The sequence below is a fragment of the Oncorhynchus clarkii genome, chromosome 5, assembly GCF_045791955.1.
Source record: "Oncorhynchus clarkii lewisi isolate Uvic-CL-2024 chromosome 5, UVic_Ocla_1.0, whole genome shotgun sequence".
Taxonomy (NCBI): Eukaryota; Metazoa; Chordata; class Actinopteri; order Salmoniformes; family Salmonidae; genus Oncorhynchus; species Oncorhynchus clarkii.
The window spans coordinates 58,693,973-58,716,212 of NC_092151.1; the positions used below are offsets into that span (position 1 = coordinate 58,693,973).

Sequence of the window (22,240 nt, forward strand, 5' to 3'; positions counted from 1 at the left end):
GAAAGGAGGGGGAAATGATTTTAAGATTCCACAGTGTTAAGCGAGAGTGTACACACACATTTAATATACGACGCCTGACTGTCTTGACTGGCTCCTTTTTCTAGTGTTCCCTGGCAGCCGGCCCCCCTGTATATTTCCACTACAGAAGCCCAAGGCTCAGTTCCCCATTCAGTCCCTTAGTGGGCCACCTCAGACTTACCACTTCTCCTTACTAATCACAGCCTTACACGCTAATCGTCATTGTACGGACAGGCATCTCAGAAGAAAGATCCTTGGTTTAAATGACTGATATTTGTTTCCCAGTATCACCGCCAGGCTCTGACCTCACAACCACTTGGCTACATGCACAATAGATTCCTAAGCTGCTTATTACGACGAACATTTCCACATTCATAGGAAATGCATTGACACTAAGAGTCAGGCTCTATCTGCATAACCGGAGGCTGATATGTGATAGCACCAATACGGTAACACCACAACAACCAAAATGGTATTTGCAAGAATAATGACAAAACACTAAATTATATATAAATAAATAAAATAAATAAATAAATAAATAAATACACACATATATACACACACACTGCCTTGGGAAAGTATTTAGACCCATTGACTTTTTCCACATTATGTGAGACATATTCTAAAATGGACTAAATAAAACATCTCAGCCATCTACACACAACACCCCATAATGATAGTGAAAAAAGGTTTGATTATTTTTAATAAATTAGCAAAAATTAATTAACAAATATCCATATTTACATAAGTATTGACACCCATTGCGATGAGACTCAAAATTGAGCTCAAGTGCATCCTGTTTCCATTGCTCATCCTTGAGATGTTTCTACAACGTTTCCACCCAAGGTAAATTCAATTGATTGGACATGGTTTGGAAAGGCACACACCTGTCTATATAAGGTCCCACAGATGTGCATGTCAGAGCAAAAACCAAGCCATGAGGTTAAACAAATTGGCCGTAGAGCTCTGAGACAGGATTGTGTCGAGGTACAGATCTGAAGAATGGTAGCAAAAACAATCTAAGCAGCATTGAAGGTCCCCAAGAACACAGTGGCATTCTTAAATGAAAGAAGTTTGGAAACACCAAGACACTTCCTAGAGCTGGCTGCCCGGCCAAACCGAGCAATCGGGGGAGAAGGGCCTTGGTCAGGGAGGTGACCAAGAACCAGATGCTCACTCTGACAGAGCAAGATGGGAGAACCTTCCAGAAGGACAACCATCTCATCAGCACTCCACCAATCAGGCCTTTATGGTAGAGTGGCCAGACGGAAGCCACACCTCATTAAAAGGCACATGACACACCCTCACTTGGAGTTTGCCAAAAGGCACCTAAAGGACTCAGACCATGAGAAACAAGATTTTCTGGTCTGATGAAACCAAGATGGAACTCTTTCCGGAATGTCAAGCGTCATGTCTGGAGGAAACCTGGCACCATGGGTGGCAGCATCATGCTGTGGGGATGTTTATCAGCGGCATGGACTGGGAGACTATTCAGGATCGCGGGAAAGATGAATGGAGAAAAGTACAGAGATCTTTGATGAAGTCCTGAGCACTCTGGAGCAGGTTCTCAGACTGGGACGAAGGTTCCCCATCCAACAGGAAAACGACCCTGAGCACACAGCCAAGACAACGCAGGAGTAGCTTCGGGACCAGTCTCTGAAAGTCCTTGAGTGGGCCAGCCAGAGCCCGGAATTCAACAACACTCCCCAGTCAACCTGACAGAGCTTGGGAGGATCTGCAGAGAAGAACGGGAGAAACTCCCCAAATACAGGTGTGCCAAGCTTCTAGCATCATACCCAAGAATACGAGAGGCTGTAATTTCTGCCAAAGGTGCTTCAACAAAGTACTGCGTAAAGGGTCTGAATACTTATGTAAATGTGATATTTCAGTATTACATTTTAAGAAATTTGCAAAAATATATTTAAAAAAAAAATGAATAACAAGTTTTTGTTTTGTCATTATAGGGTACTGTGTGTAGATTGTTTTATGCCCCCCTCATCAATTTCATCCATTTTAGAAAAGGCTGTAACTTAGCAAAAATGTGGAAAAAAAGTCAAGGGGTCAGAATGCCTGCATGCTGGCTCCCCACACACTCAACCAGTCCAAAGTTGACACACCTACTTATTCAAGGGTTTTTCTTTATTTTTTACTATGTTCTACATTGTAGAATAATAGTGAAGACATCAACATTATGAAATACATCTAGAGAATTTAAAGAACTTTGAAAGTTTCCTCAAGTTCAGTTCAACTCTGCTGCAGACGATAAATTCATTACTCGCCAGCCTCAGAAAATGCAGCCCAAATAAATGCTTCAGAGTTCAAGTAACAGACGCATCAGAGACTGCGTGAATCAGGCCTTCATGGTCGAATTGCTGCAACACCAATAAGAGAGACTTGCTTGGGCCAAGAAACACGAGCAATGAAACACGAGCAGTCCTTTGGTCTGATGAGTCCAAATTTGAGATTTTTGGTTCCAACCACCGTGTATTTGAGACTCAAGAGTAGGTGAACAGATGATCTCCGCATGTGTGGTTCCCACTGTGAAACAGAGGTGGTAGTGTGATGGTGCTTTGCTGGTGCCATGGTCTGATTTATTTAAAATTCAAGGCACACTTAACCAGCATGGCTACCACAGCATTCTGCAGCGATACACCATCCCATCTGGTTTGTGCTTAGTGGGAGTATCATTTGTTTTTCAACAGGACAATGACCCAACACACCTACAGGCTGTGTTAGGGCTATTTGACCAAGAAGGAGAGTGGTGAGTGCTGCATCAGATGACCTGGCCTCCACAAATCACCCGACCTCAACCCAATTGAGATGGTTTGGGAGGACCGCAGAGTGAAGGAAAAGCATTCCAGGTGGAGCTGGTTGAGACAATGCCAAGACTGTGCAACGCTGTCATCAAGGCAAAGTGTGGCTACTTTGAAGAATCTCAAAATATATTTTGAAATGTTTAACACTTTTGGTTACTAAATGATTCCATATGCGATATATCATAATGCTGATATCTTCACTATTATTCCACAATGTAGAAAACAGTAAAAATAAAAACCCTTGAATGAGTAGATGTGTCCAACTGGTAGTGTGTGTGTGCGCACACACGGCAAAGCAATGCCCCGCCCCAGGCCCAAAGGGATTTTCCAAGGGCGGGAAAAACCAAGCATGGAAGCGAGCGCACTCTTAACTACCAGGACCAGCACACACCACTCACAGCATGAAACCAAAATCACAAAACATAATTGAAAAACAAAATATTAAATAATCCCTTCCCCACCCTCACCCCTGATTGGAGGACCTCAAACGTTTATACTGTACATCATTTTTCCAACACTCATCAATTCCACCCTTCAGACAGTCACAGATCAACCCATCTTTCCCAATAAATCCTAATTCTACAATTTCCTCTCGCACTGCATTCCCCCATTGCGCCCAAATTGCCCCAAAAATAAACATTTTACCAAAAACCACAATATTTCCTACTGACTGGTCCTTTAAGTCCCCCAGCAATACAGTTTGCAGATCCAACCGCACCCGGATATTATGGCATAACCACAATTCTTGGACCTGACTCCAAAAACAAGCCATCGGTGGACAGCACCAAAAGATTCGGTTTCCGCGTGGCAGTCTGCACCGGTCTGACAGTTGAATACCCCATATACTGAGCATTCTTTCAAAGCGAGAATTGTTGTTTTGTATATCAATTCATAAAGCCGATGCCATGATTTTGGGACATTGAAAATCTGTTCAACTATTTGTAATTTTATGTGGCATAGTTGCCAACCCTCATGACCGTATGTGAAACTAATACATTTTACGATTTATTAAAAAAGTGATTATGACATTTTTTTATTTGTGGCAGACAAACAAATTAATTCCTTTTTGTCTGTGGGACATTCAGATGCTAGTTAAATATAACTCTGCAACTTATCTTGTAGGTTTGGCCGTGCTACAGGTCATCTCTATGGCTAACCAGACAAAGGTATCCAGGCACAGGTCAACTGAGCATCCAATCATTCATTTTGTTATGCGACTGTATGTGTAGTGTTAGGCAGTGTTAGTGCTTAGAGAACATTGATGGGGATTCAGTACTGAAAGTGGCATGTGATAAGGGTCTCCCTGTGTGAATCACATCGAATTAGAATGATCATTTCTAACTGTGTGAATCACTATACATTGTGGGATATCATTGCACTGTAAAACTGTGCAGAAATCAATGCTGGAAAAGAACCCACCCTATCTCAGATAAACACGTTAACAGACCTTAGTAATCTTACAGACAAGCTGCACTCATTTGCCTTGAGTAGAAAATAAACCAAAAAAAGGGGTTGAATGCCAGGTCAGTGGAAATAAGAAAGAGATTTGATTGGAGAGGTCTCCGGTTAAATTGCTTCAATATGCATCTTCTCTACTGCAGTCAGAGGATGGCTAGCCACATATTAGTACAGGACCCAGTGTACTGGAGCCAGGCAGGGCTGCAGGGAGTCTCGCTCCAATGCCATGGTTCACCAGACTGGTCCCATTTCCAGGAGCCACACCCAGGGCACCATATCAAGAAAGTCTGTGGTCAATGCCATGAATACTGTACAACTGGCCTGTTACTTGAGAACCTGTAACTTGGAAAATAAGACAGCCATTTATGTTCCTAACCGGAGAAGAGTCAACTAGTATGGTGTGCAAGAATACAAATATGACCTACAATATGAACAAACAATCACATCCCTTGAGAGCTAGGCTAATTTGACGTAGATGACTGACAAATTGCTACGTAGCTGCTGATGAATGGCCAAAACAAAAGAACTGGTCTTACAGGAGCTGAGGCCATTGTGTTTCATGCCAGGGAGCCAGAGTCCCACACCACCAACCCACTGTAGTGCCACCGGGCATCCAGCCTAACCAAATATAGCCAAGTAAGAGTGAAAACGCAGGCAGGCTGGGAGATAAACAATAAGCACCCAGAATGGCCGCGACTCCTCTATACTTCCTGAGCAACAATGCGGCGTCTGTCGACACGCCTAGTGGGCCGATTGGCCAATGGCGAGGGGAGGCTCCTGCAGCTAGCTCTTCCTGTAGCATAAAACTGCTGCTTCCTGTTAGAGTCTGCAGTTTTAGCCCACTAATAAGAGGTTCCTGTCTCTGGGCTTGGAGACTGTGTGTGGCATGGGGTGGGTATGGTTGGTTAGACTGGCTCAGAGTCTGGTAGAACTTAAAACCTGGCTTAACTCTGGGCGTCCTGCTAGGCCGGCCCATCAGCCAATCAAATCAATGAACCAACTCATTTGTATTATCCAAAAAGAGGTCACATTTGAGTCCTACCAGCATCTGGCTGGTGGCGGTTGTTGAATTCCCACCCTGACATCAACATTGCATTTTAAAAGCCTGTAATATTTAATGAAGTAACCTTTAATATAGACATGGAAAATTCAATACATCAGATTTTGTAAATTAATAAAGACTTGCCAAAGTACCAACATTCAGACTTTTGTCCATCTGTGCACCCTCTGACTTCTAGGAAGATTTTCTCCCACTTAACCCAAACATGTCTCCAAGTTTTCACCATCATTGTAAAGCCCTAGTTATTTTGTTGCTATGACAGTCAGTTATGAAGATATTGTTGTTCTGTTTAATAAAATGCAACACGTAAAGTGTTGGTCCCATGTTTCATGAGCTGAAATAAAATTTCCCAGAAATATTCCAGGCACAAAAAAGTAGTTTCTCAACAAAAAAAATAGCACAAATTTGAATACATCCCTGTTAGTGAGCATTTCTCCTTTATCAAGATAATCCATCCACCTGACAGGTGTGGCATATCAAGCTGATTAAACAGCTTGATTCATTACACATGTGTACCTTGTGCTGGGGAAAATAAGACAATAAAATAAGACAATGCCACAGATGTCTCAAGTTTTTAGGGAGCGTGCAAATGGCATGCTGACTGCAGGATTGTCCACCATAGCTGTTGCTAGAGAATTGAATGTTAATTTCTCTACCATAAGTCGCCTCTCCAATGTTTTAGAAAATGTGGCAGTACGTCCATCCTGCCTCACAACCGCAGACCACGTATATGGTGTCGTGTGGGTGAGTTTTGCTGATGTAAATGTTGTAAACAAAGTACCCTATTGTGGCTGTGGGGTTATGGCATGTGCAGGTATAAGCTACGGACAACAAACACCGTTCTATTTTTTAAATGGCAATTTGAATGCACAGAAAAACTGTGACAAGATCATGAGGCCCATTCTCATGCCATTCATCCACCGCCATCAACAATGTTTCAGCAAGGTAAAACACTGCCCCATGTCACAAGGATCTGTAAAAAATTCCCGGAAGCTGAAAATGTCCCAGTTCTTCCATGGCCTGCATACTCCCTAGACATGTCACCCATTGATCAAAAAATATAGATATATATCTGTAGCCAACAAATGCTTATCTGTATTCCAAGTCATGTGAAATCAATAGATTAGGGCCAAATTTATTTATTTTTCGATTGACTGATTTCCTTATATAAACTAATTCAGGAAAATCTTTGAAATTGTTACATGTTGCTTTTAAATTAATTAATGTGATTAGTACACAAAAACAAGCGTATATCTGAAATGTCAACAGAGCACTAAGCGTACCGCAAGCTTTATTTTATTAAAAGCCTTTCCCTTTTAATTTAGCTTGTGTCATGACAATTTTTGCTTTATAACTGTCGCAGATGACCACCACATGTACGATTCTCAAAAGTTACTGCGAGAAAGTGGCAGTGATCTTAACAGAGCTCGATGCTTATTATGGGATGTGTTATGTTAGGAAACCTGAGATTTTGGATATAATGTTAATGCTATGTTAGAGAAAGATCCCGCTGAACGATTCAGAACATGAATACTCATATGTGTCTTGGTAAAAAGCCTTATAACGTAAGTGACATTTCCTCACAAAAGCACATTTTCGGACACCCTATAAACCAAACATTCGCTAGCTAGCTAACCAACAACCATAATGTATTTGAAAGACAAAAAAGGTGCTCATTGTGCAAATGTTTGTTTTTAATAAACATTGAGACAAAATATAGTTTACATGTTGTCAACAATAAGCCAACTCAGTTGGTTTGCCCCATAGTTGCACATGAGTCAGTTTTGTTGCTAAGTTCATTAAGTTGAACTTCTGCGCCTTATGACAGAATGTTAAAATTAGGTGAAATCAAAAGTTATTCTAATCAAAAAGGGACTCATTTCATGGAACGGCATATTCACTAAGCCATAGAAATGTTTATGCAAAAACTTCTCACAGAGAGTAAATATAAAGAAATGGGCGACAGTCTGGCTGGCTAAGGCTAGGTCTCAGACTGGAGGCTGAGGGGAGGAGCGGTGGTGGGTAGATGGCTAGCTTCCTGAGCCCAGGGCAGAATTCACACAGTGCTATTTGAGCCACACTGATGTCATACAGTGTGACCAGCCCTGAGCAAAACCTGTAGTAATACAAACTCTCCTGCAGAGGGATAGGAACTTTTGCTGCACGCGACAAAAAACAATAAGTGTGCTCTTGCATGTTATATTACAAGATTAACTTAGTTGATCTGAAAGTCTAAGCTAATAATACAGGCGTGGCATGAGAACACTGTCAGCACACAGTATACTGTTTAGACTTGACTTGCAGATCTAGAGATGGTGTGTACTGATAATCACCCAGTGGTTATTCGCAGTAAAACAAACCTTCAAAACTACCTCAGTGTCAAAAGTATGCAAGCCAAATTAAACGTTCTACTGCAATTGTTTATGTTCAAGTCTTAGCCCTGCAGTGAGAATACGACACATGAATAAAACAACAGGAGCAGTGACATCTTCCTGTATCAGGCTCTCTGTAAAAGGGACCAGTCTAAAACAGCTCTTCAAAGCACATGAGAGAACACACAGGTGAAACAGAGGTACCTGTATAACCAGTTGTGTGAACAAAATCAAGTTTTAGAGCAGGCTTTCAGTTTGTGCACATTGGACTGAGGTAGGAGACTGCAAGGCCCTACAGAGGGTAGTGCGTATAGCCCAGTACGCACTACCTATCACCCAGGACCTGTCAGAGGAAGGCCCTAAAAATTGTCAAAGAAGCCAGCCACCAATGTCAGTCTGTTGCCGCACAGAAAGAGGTACCAGAGTGCCAAGTTTGGGACCAAAAAGCCCCTGAACAGCGGCTACCCCAAAGCCATAAGATTGCTGAACAGTTCATGAAACAGCTACCCGGACTTTTTGCTTTTCACCTACATGAACATAGTACTTCAAATCAATCACCTAACCGAAATGTAGATATTACCTAAATTACCCCAACTACCTCCTACTCCAGTACAGGGGTCCCCAAACCTTTTCACTCAAGGCCCCCCTTCCCGCATTAGGGAACAGCCACCCCCACAATTTTGCAGCTAATTTTCTATAAAATGTTTCTATGTTTAGTGTGTATACATACAGGAGTGACAAAAAAAAAAATCGAAATCTACAGGCAAATTATTTTTTGCCTCCGGCTGTTGGCAGCCGTAGGTGCACTCGATTCAACTGCCTTGCGCCAGGTAGGCCATTTTGAACCATTTCATTTGTCTGAAGGTACAAACGCTGTCTCCCAGGAGGGCCCAGAGAGCAAATCAAGTGCACTATAGGCCTACCGCTGGCCAATCAGATGGCCCAGATGACCGTGTCTGCAGTAATGTGGCAGGCATAAAAGAAAGCTACATCAAAGTTGATACTGTGAGATTTCAAAACGTTAAAACCATGACTAGAGAGAGACTGTCAACGAATACAGAAAAGAGATGCTGATTTATGATTGAGTTCACTTTGAATTCAACACTTTTATAAGCCATAAAATGTGCCTTCTTCCCATTTCCACTTAGTGCTACAACATGCACTGCAGCAGTAACAAATTAATAGGAAAGTAAATCTATATGCTTGCGTTGTTGTTAGCGGCTTGGGTCTTTCTTAATAGCAAGGAATATTTCACTTTCTCTGTTCATAGGAGTAACACGAATTTGTGCACGAGGCAGAAATAATGCGGTGCGACTTGAGTTTGGCCATCAACTGGAAGGCTGTGTCCCTTTTTTGGTCAGAGTCAGTGTAGGAAAGCGAAGGGATGTTGAGAGGCAGACCACTGCTGCCCTCTCCCTCTGCGGAGACTGTTCCTGCAATAAAAAGCTAATTATTTAAAATGTATGCTCCCTAAGCTGTGCTTCACAAGTAATATAACAGATCTATTACCGGTGTGATCATATAGCCAACCTCAAATTTTGAAAAATATAATTAAAAAAAAATGTCCCGAACAATGCATTGGCAGGGAAATTCAAGCAAAGCCAATCTGCGGTGATAATGTATTTGGCCAATAGCTCACTGCACAAACCTAATTGCTAAAAAATAAAAACACATTTCCCTTTACTGTGGCAATTGTGATCAAGTCAATGCAATATTTGCCAGTTTCAATGCAACATACCAAAACAAACTGCAAGAGATTTTGTTGTAGGCAGAACGCATAGGAGTAGGATTTTATTGCATTGACACACTACTCTATACAGACCGGTGCAGCAAAAACAGTCAGAGTTACAGTAGGATTACATGCAAATAGACCATTACCATATATGGATGTGCCATTTACTTTGAACTGGACTGTGTTTAAAGCATGAGCGGTCATGAGTAGATGTGCTTGTTTGGAGATCAAAGCAAGAGCTGCATGTAGCCACGTGTACACATAGTTCATATCCTTTGCTAGTTAGTGAGTTATTAGCCCAGTTATAGAGCATTTTTTGTTGTTGTCAGCAATAGGGGAGGATTGCTTCCTGCAAGAGCACAAAACATGTACATTTCTAGACATCTTTGAAAAGCTAAGTAGCCAGTAGGCAGAGGGTAGCATAATTTGTCTGATTCTCTGTAATAAGGGTATGGAAATAATATATTTTTTCTTGTAAAGTGTTCTTGCATCACACAACCTTTTCATTCACCTCCTTGTCTGAAGGACAAGTAGATAAACAGGTTAATGTCAAGCCCTGCATGTTTTTCTTCAAAAGTCTCATGGAATGTAGGCCTACATTGAACACCACACATTGGCTGCTACTGTAGACTGAATGATGGAAATAGAACAACTATGATAAAATGTTATGGGATGCATTTTCTCCATTGTTTTTGATGGCAGCCAATCAGGTAGGCCTACATTACGATCAAATAGCCACATTAGCCTATATATCCACTTAAAACTAACTTAGAGGGTACAGCGTCAGTGTTCACAGAAAACACACGCTGGCAGTTGGCCAGAATTTTCACAACGTTCAAGTTTACGCTCAGCAGACCTGAAATCTTCTCAGTGCCGGAGAAAATTAGAGGGAGCATTGTTTCACGGTAAAGTCTAAAGATGTATTCGGCTTAACTGACAAATCCACTTTAAAAAATAAATAAAAAGTTCAGATACTCAGAGGCCGTTGCGTAATCGAGCAAATCCAATTTAATTTGTCACATGCGTCATACCTAACAGGTGTAGACTAACCGTGAAATGCTTACGGGAACTTCTCAACTATGCAGAAATAAAAAAAGAGAAAAGGTTGATTATTTTTCAAAGAACAAAAGGAATAAATACACAATGAGTAACGCTAAATTGGCTATATACACAGGGTACCAGTACGGAGTCGATGTGCTGGGGGACGAGGTAGTTGAGGTAGATATGTACATATAGGGAGGGATAAAGTGACTGGGCAACGGGAAAGCGGTAAATGATTGAGTTGTGTTTAAGAGGTAAATGTTGAATGCTGTCTGAAAGCTAAGCTAGTCCACTATGCACACTGTAATTTAAAGAGTCACGCTACACGCCAATGATCTCACCTCATCAAAATGCGACAAAAGCTGAAGAGATTCCGCACAGCTTCAGAGCCCAGACAGAGAGGAAACAGTTTACCTTTTACCCAGTCTAACTTTGACTGCCTCCAAGAAAAAGGAGCCAATGCAACCAAATGCCAAAATGTAAAGATTGAAAGCAACCTCATATTTAAGTAATTAGTTGGAATGTTGGAAGAGGAAACGGTAAGACTTGTCTGAAAAACAGGAACACAGAACTTCTAAGAAGATATTACTTCCTCTGTAAAATTAAATTTCATGTCAGCCATCATGTGGGCTTTTTGCAGAAAGTTTGCTATGCCTTCTAAAAAACCTTGCAGAGCCCTCTGCAAGAGCAAGAGGAAACGGTGTGTGTGTAGGTGCTTGCACAGGTCTGTGCGCTTTACCGAAGGGCTGGTAAGGCTGTTACGGAAGAGCCAGGATGGAGCATCTGGTCCTGGCTGAGTCCTGCAGGAATTGGGTCTTGATTGTTTCACGGGCCAGTCTAAGTCTGCCCGTCAGACCACAGGCCTGGGGAAGCAGCAGGGCAGTCTGGAGCAGAGAGAGAACCAGCCTCATCCAGCCTGCCAAAGCGACAAGGACTGCTGATTGAGGGGGACAAAAAATCTTCAGTTCTCTCCAACCAAAGCCTTGGGACCATCTATTCATCTTGCTGCTGCCTTAGAACATTGCGCAGTGACTAGTCTCTCCTGTAAAAGGGTCACGATGAGGCATTGCAGAGAGCTGAAAGTTTGACGGATAGTGTGCCAGATACTGTATTCTATTCTGCCCACTCTGCAGTGCAGTAAATTGACCAGACCAGTTGACATTCACACAGAAATGCTGCCATTCTAGTGTGAAACCAGAATGAACACTGTTTGAATTCTAAGGGGTCTGAGAATTTAATACCGATAAGTTACAATGCTGCATTTACTTCCAATAAACTGCATTCCTCCTGAGGCCTTTGACAGTTTATGACCTATTTTTAGCCACATTACTGAGGAATAAAACAGAAGTATGTGAGAGGGATTTGATACCATATTAGAGCTGGGGCCCATTAGTTAAACACCAAAGCAGCACTTGCTCCACACTCGTTTACAATCAATGACCAGTGTGTGTGATATCTGGGTTAGACATTTGGCAATTCTGCTGAGTTGTGTGTCTCTGATCTAACCCAGAACCCTATACCAACTGAGCCACACAGGACCATTGATCTGAGCGTGTGTTAAACGCAGGGAGTTCTGCTAGCTGGTATGCAGGGCTTCCGGGGGGCGCAGTGCTAGAGGCGGCACTACAGACCCTGGTTTGATTCCAGGCTGTATCACAACCGGACGTGATTGGGAGTCCCATAGGGCGGCTCACAATTGGCCCAGTGTCGTCTGGTTTAGGGTTTGGCCGTCATTGTAAATAAGAATTCTTAACTTCTTGACCATACTTGAGACGCAGACGTCTCAAGTATGCACCTGGAAATGCAAATGCGCTACGCTAAATGCTAAATGTACTCGTTACAACTCAATCCTTGATCAAAATTCACAAGCAGGGTATTGAATTAAAGCTACACTCGTTGTGAACCTAGCCAGCAAGTCAGATTTTTAAAATGCTTTTCGGCGAAAGCATGAGAAGCTATTATCTGATAGCATGCACCCCCCAAAATGCCAGCACAACACGTAAACAACAGATTTTGCGGTAGCCGGCGCTACCCAAAACGCAGAAATAAAATATAAAACATTCATTACCTTTGACGAGCTTCTTTCTTGGCACTCCTATATGCCCCATAAACATCACTATTGGGTCTTTTTTTTGTTTAAAATCGGTCCATATATACCCAAAATAGCTTTCTATGGAAGCTGTGTCATTCAGAAAAAAACATCGTTTTTTAACGCTGCATCATTTTTTAAAATTAAAAAAGTCGACGATAAACTTTCACAAAACACTTCGAAATCCTTTTGTAATCCAACTTTAGGTATTAGTAAACGTTTATAATCTATCAAAATGATTACAGGGCGATGTGTATTCAATAGCTCCTCGCTTGCAAATCAATGGCTGCCAATGTCTTCATTAACAACATCCGGGTGAAGACTGGGAAAATGGATGCCAGATAGATGGATTTTCCAACAATTAATTCAATTGAAAATGACGACAATGGCGACATCGTGTGGAATTTGTATGAATTGCAAGCAGGTCGATATTAAATTCTGTTCTCTTTTAACAACTCGTGGAAGTGACTTATGGAAATTATTTTTAGCTTTCAGAGAGCAGTTTTTCTTGCGTTTTTCAATGAAACACACGATCTGTTATAGTCACAGCCGTGATTTAACCAGTTTTAGAAACTTCAGAGTGTTTTCTATCCACACATACTAATCATATGCATATACTATATTCCTGGCATGAGTAGCAGGACGCTGAAAAGTTGCGCGATTTTTAACAGAATGTTCGAAAAAGGAGGGGGTAGAAGTAAGAGGTTTAACTTGACTTGCATAGTTAAATAAAAATGTGTGTTGGGATGTCCAGGCGGACTCAAATGTGACATGATGCCTGGGGCCCAGAGAAGAGCATGCCTGTCCTCCTGTGACTGACTCAGTCCGATTACCACCTCTAACAGGAAGTGCTTCATAACATCACATGACCAAGGGCCCAGAGTTCACTGACAACACATTACTCACATGGAACCCAAACCGGCTGCGCTCGTGCGCCATTGTGCATACATTTATTTTGTCCCCCCACACCAAGCGCGATCACGACACGCAGGTTAAAATACAGAAACAAACTGAACCAATTACATTAATTTGGGGACAGGTCGAAAAGTATTAAACATGTACGGCAATTTAGCTAGCTAGCTTGCCCTTGCTAGCTAATTTGTCCTATTTAGCTAGCTTGCTGTTGCCATCTAATTTGTCCTGGGATATAAAACATTGAGTTGTTATTTTACCGGAAATGCACAAGGTCCTCTACTCCGACAATTAATCCACACATAAAACAGTTAACCGAATCGTTTCTAGTCATCTCTCCTCCTTCCAGGCTTCTTCTTCATTGAACTTATATGGTGATTGGCATCTAAACTTTCATAGTATTACCACGACGACCGACAACACAGTTGTTCAATCAGTTCAATCACCCACGTGGGTATAACCAATGAGGAGATGGCAAGTGGGTACCTGCTTCTATAAACCAATGAGGAGATGGGAGAGGCAGGACTTGCAGCGCGATCTTCATCACAAATAGAACCGACTTCTATTTTAGCCCTTGGCAACGCAGACACTCATTGGCACGCACGAGCAGTGTGGGTGCAATGATTGAATAATAGATTTCTACATTTATTTTGCAACGCTCGCGCACACGACACGAGCAGTATAGTCAGCCTGTCAGGCCACAGGTCAAATAGGCTGCATCCCACAGTGTTAAGATCATTACTACAATCCTATTGGTAAAAGGGTCATGATGAGACCTGATCCAAAACACTGATGATGCACAGGCACACACAATTTGCTCTATGCGGCTAGTTGTTCCCTTGTTGCAACTTGTATTACAGTAGGCCTAAACTTGATTGATTCAAATTTTTACAATTATAGGTAATGAATGGTAGCCATTGTTCTGCAATAACGTGTGTGATCCAATTAGAATGTACAATTTCATTTTGCTCTAGACTACAAGCTGGAACATTATAATGAACCACATGGGAGCTCTAGAGTTAATCAGAGATATTCTAAAGCTTGTGTCTAGAAAGTATTTCCATGAGCTTTCCTTTATTTTGCACAGCTGTTCAACATAACTGACGATGACTCCTAATCGTCACTCTATTCTCACAACACACACACACACACACACACACACACACACACACACACATACACACATACACATATATATACATACATACATATATATACACATATATATATATATATATATACATGCATATACATACACATATATATATATATATATATATATATATATATATATATATATATATATATATAAAAAATGTTTTACCTTTATTTAACTAGGCAAGTCAGTTAAGAACAAATTCTTATTTTCAATGACGGCCTAGGAACAGTGGGTTAACTGCCTGTTCAGGGGCAGAACGACAGATCGGTTACGAGTCCAACGCTCTAACCATTAGGCTACCCTGCCGCCCCAATATGGATATGGAACAGAGGGGGTATATCACAAAGCAGGATCATTGAGCAAAAACATTCAGATATAGCAGCTTGTCATCTGCCAGAAAGCCAAAGTTGAATGCGTAAACACCATATCATTTAAGTAAATCTTTCTTCAGGACCTAGAAAATTTGGAGTTGTTTGAGAATATTTACAAACATTTTCTAAAGGGTTAAACTGATGCCTGGGACAATATCTCCACATCTTCTTTCATTTCTTCCTTTTGCACACATCTACATCAGCCTCAGATCCTCTTTCATGTCACATGACGGACGACTAACAGATCTCCAACTCCTGGCTCAAGGAAAACACATTTGACAAGGGAAGCATCTCAAAAGTGCTCTCTGGAAGAACTAGGTTTGATGCTCGTCATGCTTCGTGCACTTCAATATTATGCATGTGGACAGAGTACAGGCTCATGCATCTTCCATGCATCATGACAAGAATAGTCACCTGTGAAGAGGAATCCTCTGCCTTGGGAATGAGATCTCAGCTAAAAACGTTTCACAATGGGTTTAATTCCCTGCTAACCTTGACTGAGACTGGACAAATAATGGGGAATGAGTGTTCACATACACCAATTGACAGACAGAGTCAGAAACACACATCCTTAACCCCATTGCAACCACACAGACATCCTGCTAGACGAGGTATGATATTAGGTATGAGCTCCAACTTCATTGCACATTAGTGATCAGATAAAATGTTTTAAAGATACCGTTACAGATCAATATTTTGGGGGGGACAATACATCAATATTTTTTTTTACTTGCTAGGTAGTGCTAGCGCTAATCAGCTGTACATGCACCAAAACTCTTAGCCATCTTTTTAAATAGCGAGCCAACATGTTTTCAGCCCTTTCATTTCCATGACGTATCAAAACAAAATGTTCTAATGCTATCTTGTTGCTCTGCAGCAGACATAGCCTATAGTGAGCAACATTTTTGGAACATCAAATAAAAAAATTAGATCGAACCGCAATACATTTCGAATGGTGAGAATTGCAGTACAAATGTGGCAACTAAGTATCACGATATCATTGTATCGTGAGGTCCCTGGCAATTCCCAGCCCTATTGCACATGCGTACAAAAAGTCTTACCTCCAGCACAGGCCCAGCACCCAGGATGGTCCTCTCCACTCCACTGGCATAGCCCTTCTGGCTGAGGGCAGTCAGACAGTGGATGAGGAAGTTGGTGCTCTGCGTCTTTCCTGAGCCGCTCTCCCCAGAGATAACGATGCACTGGTTTACCCTCTTTCTTAGCATGGCGTAGTAGGCCACGTCCGCGATGGCAAAGATGTGCGGCTCCAGTTTCCCCAGCTGATGGTTCTCGTACATCTTGACGTACTTGGGGTTGTAGATGGGTAGGAACTTGAAGGGGTTGATGGCAATGAGGATAGACCCGGCATAGGTGTAGATCTTTTTCTTGTGGAAGCGGTTGCGCAGGTTATCCAGGATGCTGCTCTCATTGAGCACTGGGAGGTTGCACAGGTCATCAAAGTCCTCCTGGCGCGGGGGGAGGAAGCCTCTGGCCGCCAACCTCTGTGCCTCCTGCTCCTTGCAGAGGACGGGAAGGTGGACGTAGTGGATGGTGCCGTCGCGGTTCCTCTCCTGGAGAACGAAGTAGAAGCCCTCGCTCTGGGGGTGCTGCTCTTGGGCTTTGCGAGGCCACAGCAGGACCCTCTGGACGGGGAGGTCCCCCGACTCCAGCACCCACTCCTCCCCGCCGCACTCCTTCACCTCGGCCAGCACGTAGAGGCGTTGCGGGTCCACACCCAGGGCCGAGGCTGCGTCCTGGATGACAGAGGCAGCCGTGGCATCCTTGGGCACCTTGAGGGAACAGCAAGGTGGGCAGTCCGCTGAGAGCCGTGGGTAAACCTGCAGGCTGTAGGCCCGCCCATCTTTGCTAGCTGCTCCGCCTTCGCCATCATTGACACTCATTCTGGGGCAGGTGTAGTCGCCTCAGCATGCCGTCCACACTGCCTTCTGTTCTCTCACCACCCAGCACCTGGGGAGCACAGGAAGACAATTGTTTTTAGAGACAGTTTTACATTGAAGCTCATATGGTGAAAGAAAACAAGCTGACAAAGCAACAAGAGCTGTGGTGCAAACAGTTAGCCACATCTACGCTAAAAGTACAAACGACCCTATGTGGGATAAAGTCTTCAATTAAGAAAATAGTTTAATTTAGGCTAAATGAAAGACATTGAGCTATTCCAGATAGTGGAAGTTTCCTATTGCAGCCTCGCAAAAGGCCTAAACAGTTTGCCACAATGGCATTATGCCGGTGTTTCAAAATGCTAACAAATATGTTGGTTTTAAACGAAAGACTCACAGCCAACAGGGAAAGCTTGGATTTTAGCATTTTGAGTGTGTATAAACTCCAAACGTCTGTGTCTCGGACTAAGCAGTTGGAGTGGACATGTGACTTGCATCACAGCATATAGGCAGGCAATTGAAAACTGGTTCTGAATTATTATTATTTATTTTTCAAATATGTGGATTTGAAAGATCCGTCAACTATTTGAATCAAGCAATTTACACTACCATCAAGGGAATTCTAAATCCTTCCCTCCACTTAATGGTTGAGTAATATCAGTAGAATAACTAAATTCAGAGCTAAGATTATTGTGTGGAACAATATTCAAAAGTTTGAGAAAGATAATTAGAAAAATACACCTTGAGTAAAAATGGATTTATTAGTTCCTTTAAAATTTTGATAATAGATGAAAATGCAATGCATTTAAGGTTCTTTGTTCACGTAAACATCTATATTTATTTTAAGGTTATGTCATTAGATGCTGACTAAATATAGGCTATACCAAGGGGTAGGGGCCAGTACAACCAAACTGTTGACTGACATTCAAGTTTTAGTTTTGTGCCACTGTCCATCTGACACACTAATGTTCTGGTTTTCTGCATCTAGAACCCAGTCTCAAATCTCCCTGACCATAAAGTTGGCCTACATTTGATTTCCCCAATGGAATGTCCCGATTTTCCACTAGTGAGGATTTCTGTTGGCTTTGGGTTCATTGGACACAGATCAGACACCCATGCATGGCCTAAATGTGAGAAGTTAATGGGATGATAATAATAATGACTCATGGTTTCAACATCACTACAGTAGCTGTCACATGAAAGGCCTACTTTAAAAATAGCACCACCACAGAAACTTTACTGTTAGCAGCAAAGGTCAAATGATATTGTCACCTCAGCATCTGCCTCCAAATTAGGGCTGACCCAATTAGTCAACAGGCCAATTGTTTGGTCATTAACCTCTCTGCGCACGGAACCCGGTAGCAGGATGAAATTCGAGAACATACGGTGATCGCTACATAAATAGTCATATTAAACATTCATGAAAATACAAGTGTCTCACGTGTTTCGAAAGCCTAGAATCTTGCTAATCCAACTGCGTTGTCAGATTTTTAAAAAAAGATTTACTGCAAAAGAATACAATGCAATTATCTGAGGATAGAGCCCCATAAAAAAACAACTATTTCAACCAGCACAGGCGTAACAAAATCACAAACTGCAATAAAATAAATTGTTTACCTTTGACGATCTTCCTCTGTTAGCCTAACACGAAACAATTTGTGAACCGCTTGTGTCGTGAATTCCGTCTCATTCCATTTGACGACACATTCGAGGTAAATACACACACACACACACAAAACGTGACTTTTCCAGTCGTGTTTGGTTTCATTGCAATCAACTGTTTTGTTTGTAACACAACCAAACCTGATGGGTCATTTCGCAGGACATATTGACTGAAAGAAACCGATTTGAAGACAACAAGTAATGACATCATTGTGCACCAATGATTTGCCCGCTGTTTCGTTGATTGACTATTTTAACCCAATGACCACTCATCGTCTTGAAATCTAGCTGGGTAGATAGCCAATGAGCTGAGGTAAACGGCAATATGTAATGTTTGTGTTGGAAGACCAACCCATGTAGTAAACTCCAGCGTAGAGGTTAATTCGCAATAACGATTCATACCGGAAGGAGCAACGCATGTTGCGCACAGCATTGTTTTGGTAAAGCGCATATTCAGCTGTTTATATATCAATCAGTATGGCGACTAAATCAGGAAAATCTAAATCTGGATGTACACACAATTTAAGAAATTGATCGAGGATGATTCATTTAGCGATTCCCAAATGGAGGAATATTTTTTGAACGGAGGGAGACATCGTTTTGGACTGTTAAGTTCTTCTCATGCTAATGCCATTGTTTGAAATTAATAATATATACTATTATTTGTGAAATGAAATAGCCTATTTGAGGCTGTTGAGGGGAGGGCAGGCCCACAATGGCCAAAGTGAAATGGAGACAGATACAGCTGCTCTGTCATAATATAAATGAGACAGTAGCTCTAGCAGGTCTATAATAATATATTCAACCTTATGTTCCCTGTACTCATATCTGTTTATTATACCTGTTGATACAGGGCTCATGTGTGAAACTATTCTAACTGAACATTTTCTTTCACAGTGACACTGACTCCGAATGGAAGCCCCTAGTGCCAAGGTGTCTATCCCCCACTGAAGCTGGTTCATCCAGCTCCTGCCACAAGTGGTGTTCATCTGCCCAAATGTATTTCTGCAGGCATGGATGTGCTATGGCACCAGCAGCATAATATTGTGTAGAGGACTGAGGGTCTTCCAAATATTGAAAGTGTTATTTTGTAAATGTGTATATATTTTTTTTCAGTTTTTTTCTCCATTCTTGGGGGGTGTGTGTTAGAATACCATTTTGGTATTTTGTATATAGTTATTCCATTCAAAATGTATAACTTCACCAATTTGGCCACTTGGGTACATTTGGGCTACTTGTGTGGGACACCTGGGTGACTTCATGATAAATGTCATGTAGCACACTCATTTTGGAAGTTATCATTCTGAAACTTTGCACAAGTACTGTTGCCCTCATGTTTTTCACTGAAATTGTCCCCGTCATCCTATCTGAATGTTTGTTTTATCTTGTTAATTTTAAAGATACAACAAGAAAAAAAATATGTTTATCATTGTATTATCTAAACAGGATCTATTGTGTTACATTCTCCCACATTTAATTCACATTTACACAAACTTTAGAGTGTTTTCTTTCAAATGGTACCAAGAATATGCATATCCTTGGTTCTGTGCCTGAGCTCCAGGCAGTTAGATTTGGGTATGTCTTCAGGCGGAAATTGAAAAAAGTAGGCGGGTAGCTCTAAGAGGATTTATTAAGCGGTTGGTCATCTGAGATTGTATGTGTTACTGCTTGACTAACACACACACACACACACACACACGATATGCGCCCATCTCAGTGAACTAATCCATTGCGGCGGCATAGACCTAAAAACCAATTTATGCTTGATCCCAAAATGTGGTCAGAGGGGGTGTGACGCAAAACAAGCTACATACCGCGTCACCATGCTATTCCCAAAGTTTGTAACAATGCGGAGGGGGCTCTGTATAGCTCCGCATTGACATGATTTGTTGATGGTAGGTGGATTTAGGCGGTACATCCTGTATAAACAAACTCACTACCTTGACAACCGCTCTGCACAGGTGCACAACCTTCACTGGGGACGGGGACAATGTCATGCTCTGATCCAATGGAAACGTCATAAAATAGGCCTACCTGTTAACTTCCTGTAAGTGCTTGACTGTCTGAAATTTGCATATGAAAACCATAACTGGCACGCAGATTGGGAGAAATGGTAAGATAATAGGCTACCTTTCTCATGTGGAATGCCAATTTACCAGCAACTTCAGGAGAGTAATGGAAGAATCTGAGAAAGCCAGCAGGAGAATAGCTGGGGTCAGGTTTTTTTTTCTTCTGGTTATCTATATCTCCGGCGCCTTCGAGGTATTTGTACCAATCGATTGGTCGAAATAACAAGACAACTTTTAGGCGACAAAGATGTTTTTTTTAAAGAAACGCACGCAGACACCCACTCTGTTAAACACGTCGTCTTCCCATTCATGGATGATTACATTTCCACATTGGCAGAGCTCCAGTAGTACTACATTATGAACCCTAAAAATTCAATAAGCAGAAACAGTGGAGAAGCTGTTCAGGCTGGAAACTCAGACATCAGTGATTTCCTGAGGGAAGTGACACTAACCATCTCAAGCATTTGGCAGCATTTTATGGTCGACCACAAGACAGCCAAAGAAACTCGAAAAGTAATATGATGAGTAACACAAGCAACATAAAAACGCAATGTCGCCTAACAAAATGTACAGGAATGGTTTTAAGACTATGCTAATTGATAGGAAGTTAACAGGCAGACATTTTGAAAAGCTTTCAGTTAATGGAGCTGTATATCTAATTGAAGAGAGTCCCTTTCACAGCCTCCTCCAACAAGCTGACAGTGGCAGACTGGAGAGACTGGCATGGAGCTGTGCTATACTAGTAAATGCCACGGTTCCTCTGCTCTTTGACCAGATGAGACTGGCTTTGTTAAGGTGATGCCAATAGCTTTTGGCTCAAGGGCAACTTGAGACCCCAGATTTACATGTGGGCATTTGTTGTAAAATGACCTATGAGCATCAACATGTGAAGTACATAGGAGCATGTCAAATTAAAGCTAAGTCTATATTTGAGAAATTAAGGCATATACATTTTTCAACAATTTCCATCCCAAAAATTTGGAACAAGCAAAACCTTTGATTTCAAGTCAAACAGAGACAACATCTACCAGAAAAGGTATGTAGGTAATAGAAAAACATAAAAACACAATGTGAAGTAAAGACTCCTGCCAACTATTATCAAAATGAATATTTAGCTTTGGAGAAATTATTTGCCTTCTGTAAGTTTAAGAAACATTCCGCTACCAAAAACCCACATATCTTAAAGATATTTTCTAACTGCTCTCCCTCATGAGGGAGGATAAAGTTCACTGAAGTAACTATTTAAAAAAAGGTAGACCTACCAATTAGCTAGTGCTTTTACTGATAAAGTTTATGAATTATTAAGTGACTAAAACTCTTATTCTGCTAGAAAATTGTTAACGGAATTAGCAAAGAAAATCAGTAACGGAATTAGTGCAATTGAATTGGCAAGAATGGGAACTCATAGTAGTCACAAACCACAGTTGGGTCACCTGTTACTGTCCTGTCCTCCATTCCCTTCCACTAGCATACTGTTATGTTGAGCTTATAACTTTCTCTTTCCACTATCTTGTGATCAAAGCAAGACTAAAAAAGTCTGGACAACCCCTCCTTCTCACTACCTATCCAATTGTCATCTCTCT

The 22,240-nt window shown here is 41.6% G+C and overlaps 1 protein-coding gene across 3 annotated transcripts in view; it reads right to left on the bottom strand.

Moving 5' to 3' along the window:
- The window catches only part of LOC139409097 (unconventional myosin-IXb-like), a 93,256-nt gene that overhangs the window by 39,469 nt on the left and 31,547 nt on the right, over window positions 1–22,240 (bottom strand). For all 3 annotated transcript variants that reach the window (XM_071153791.1, XM_071153790.1, XM_071153789.1), the window contains exon 2: window positions 16,090–16,996. In XM_071153791.1, the coding sequence (XP_071009892.1) occupies window positions 16,090–16,929 (840 nt within the window). In that variant the 5' untranslated portion in view covers window positions 16,930–16,996. The remainder of the gene's footprint in view (window positions 1–16,089; window positions 16,997–22,240) is intronic.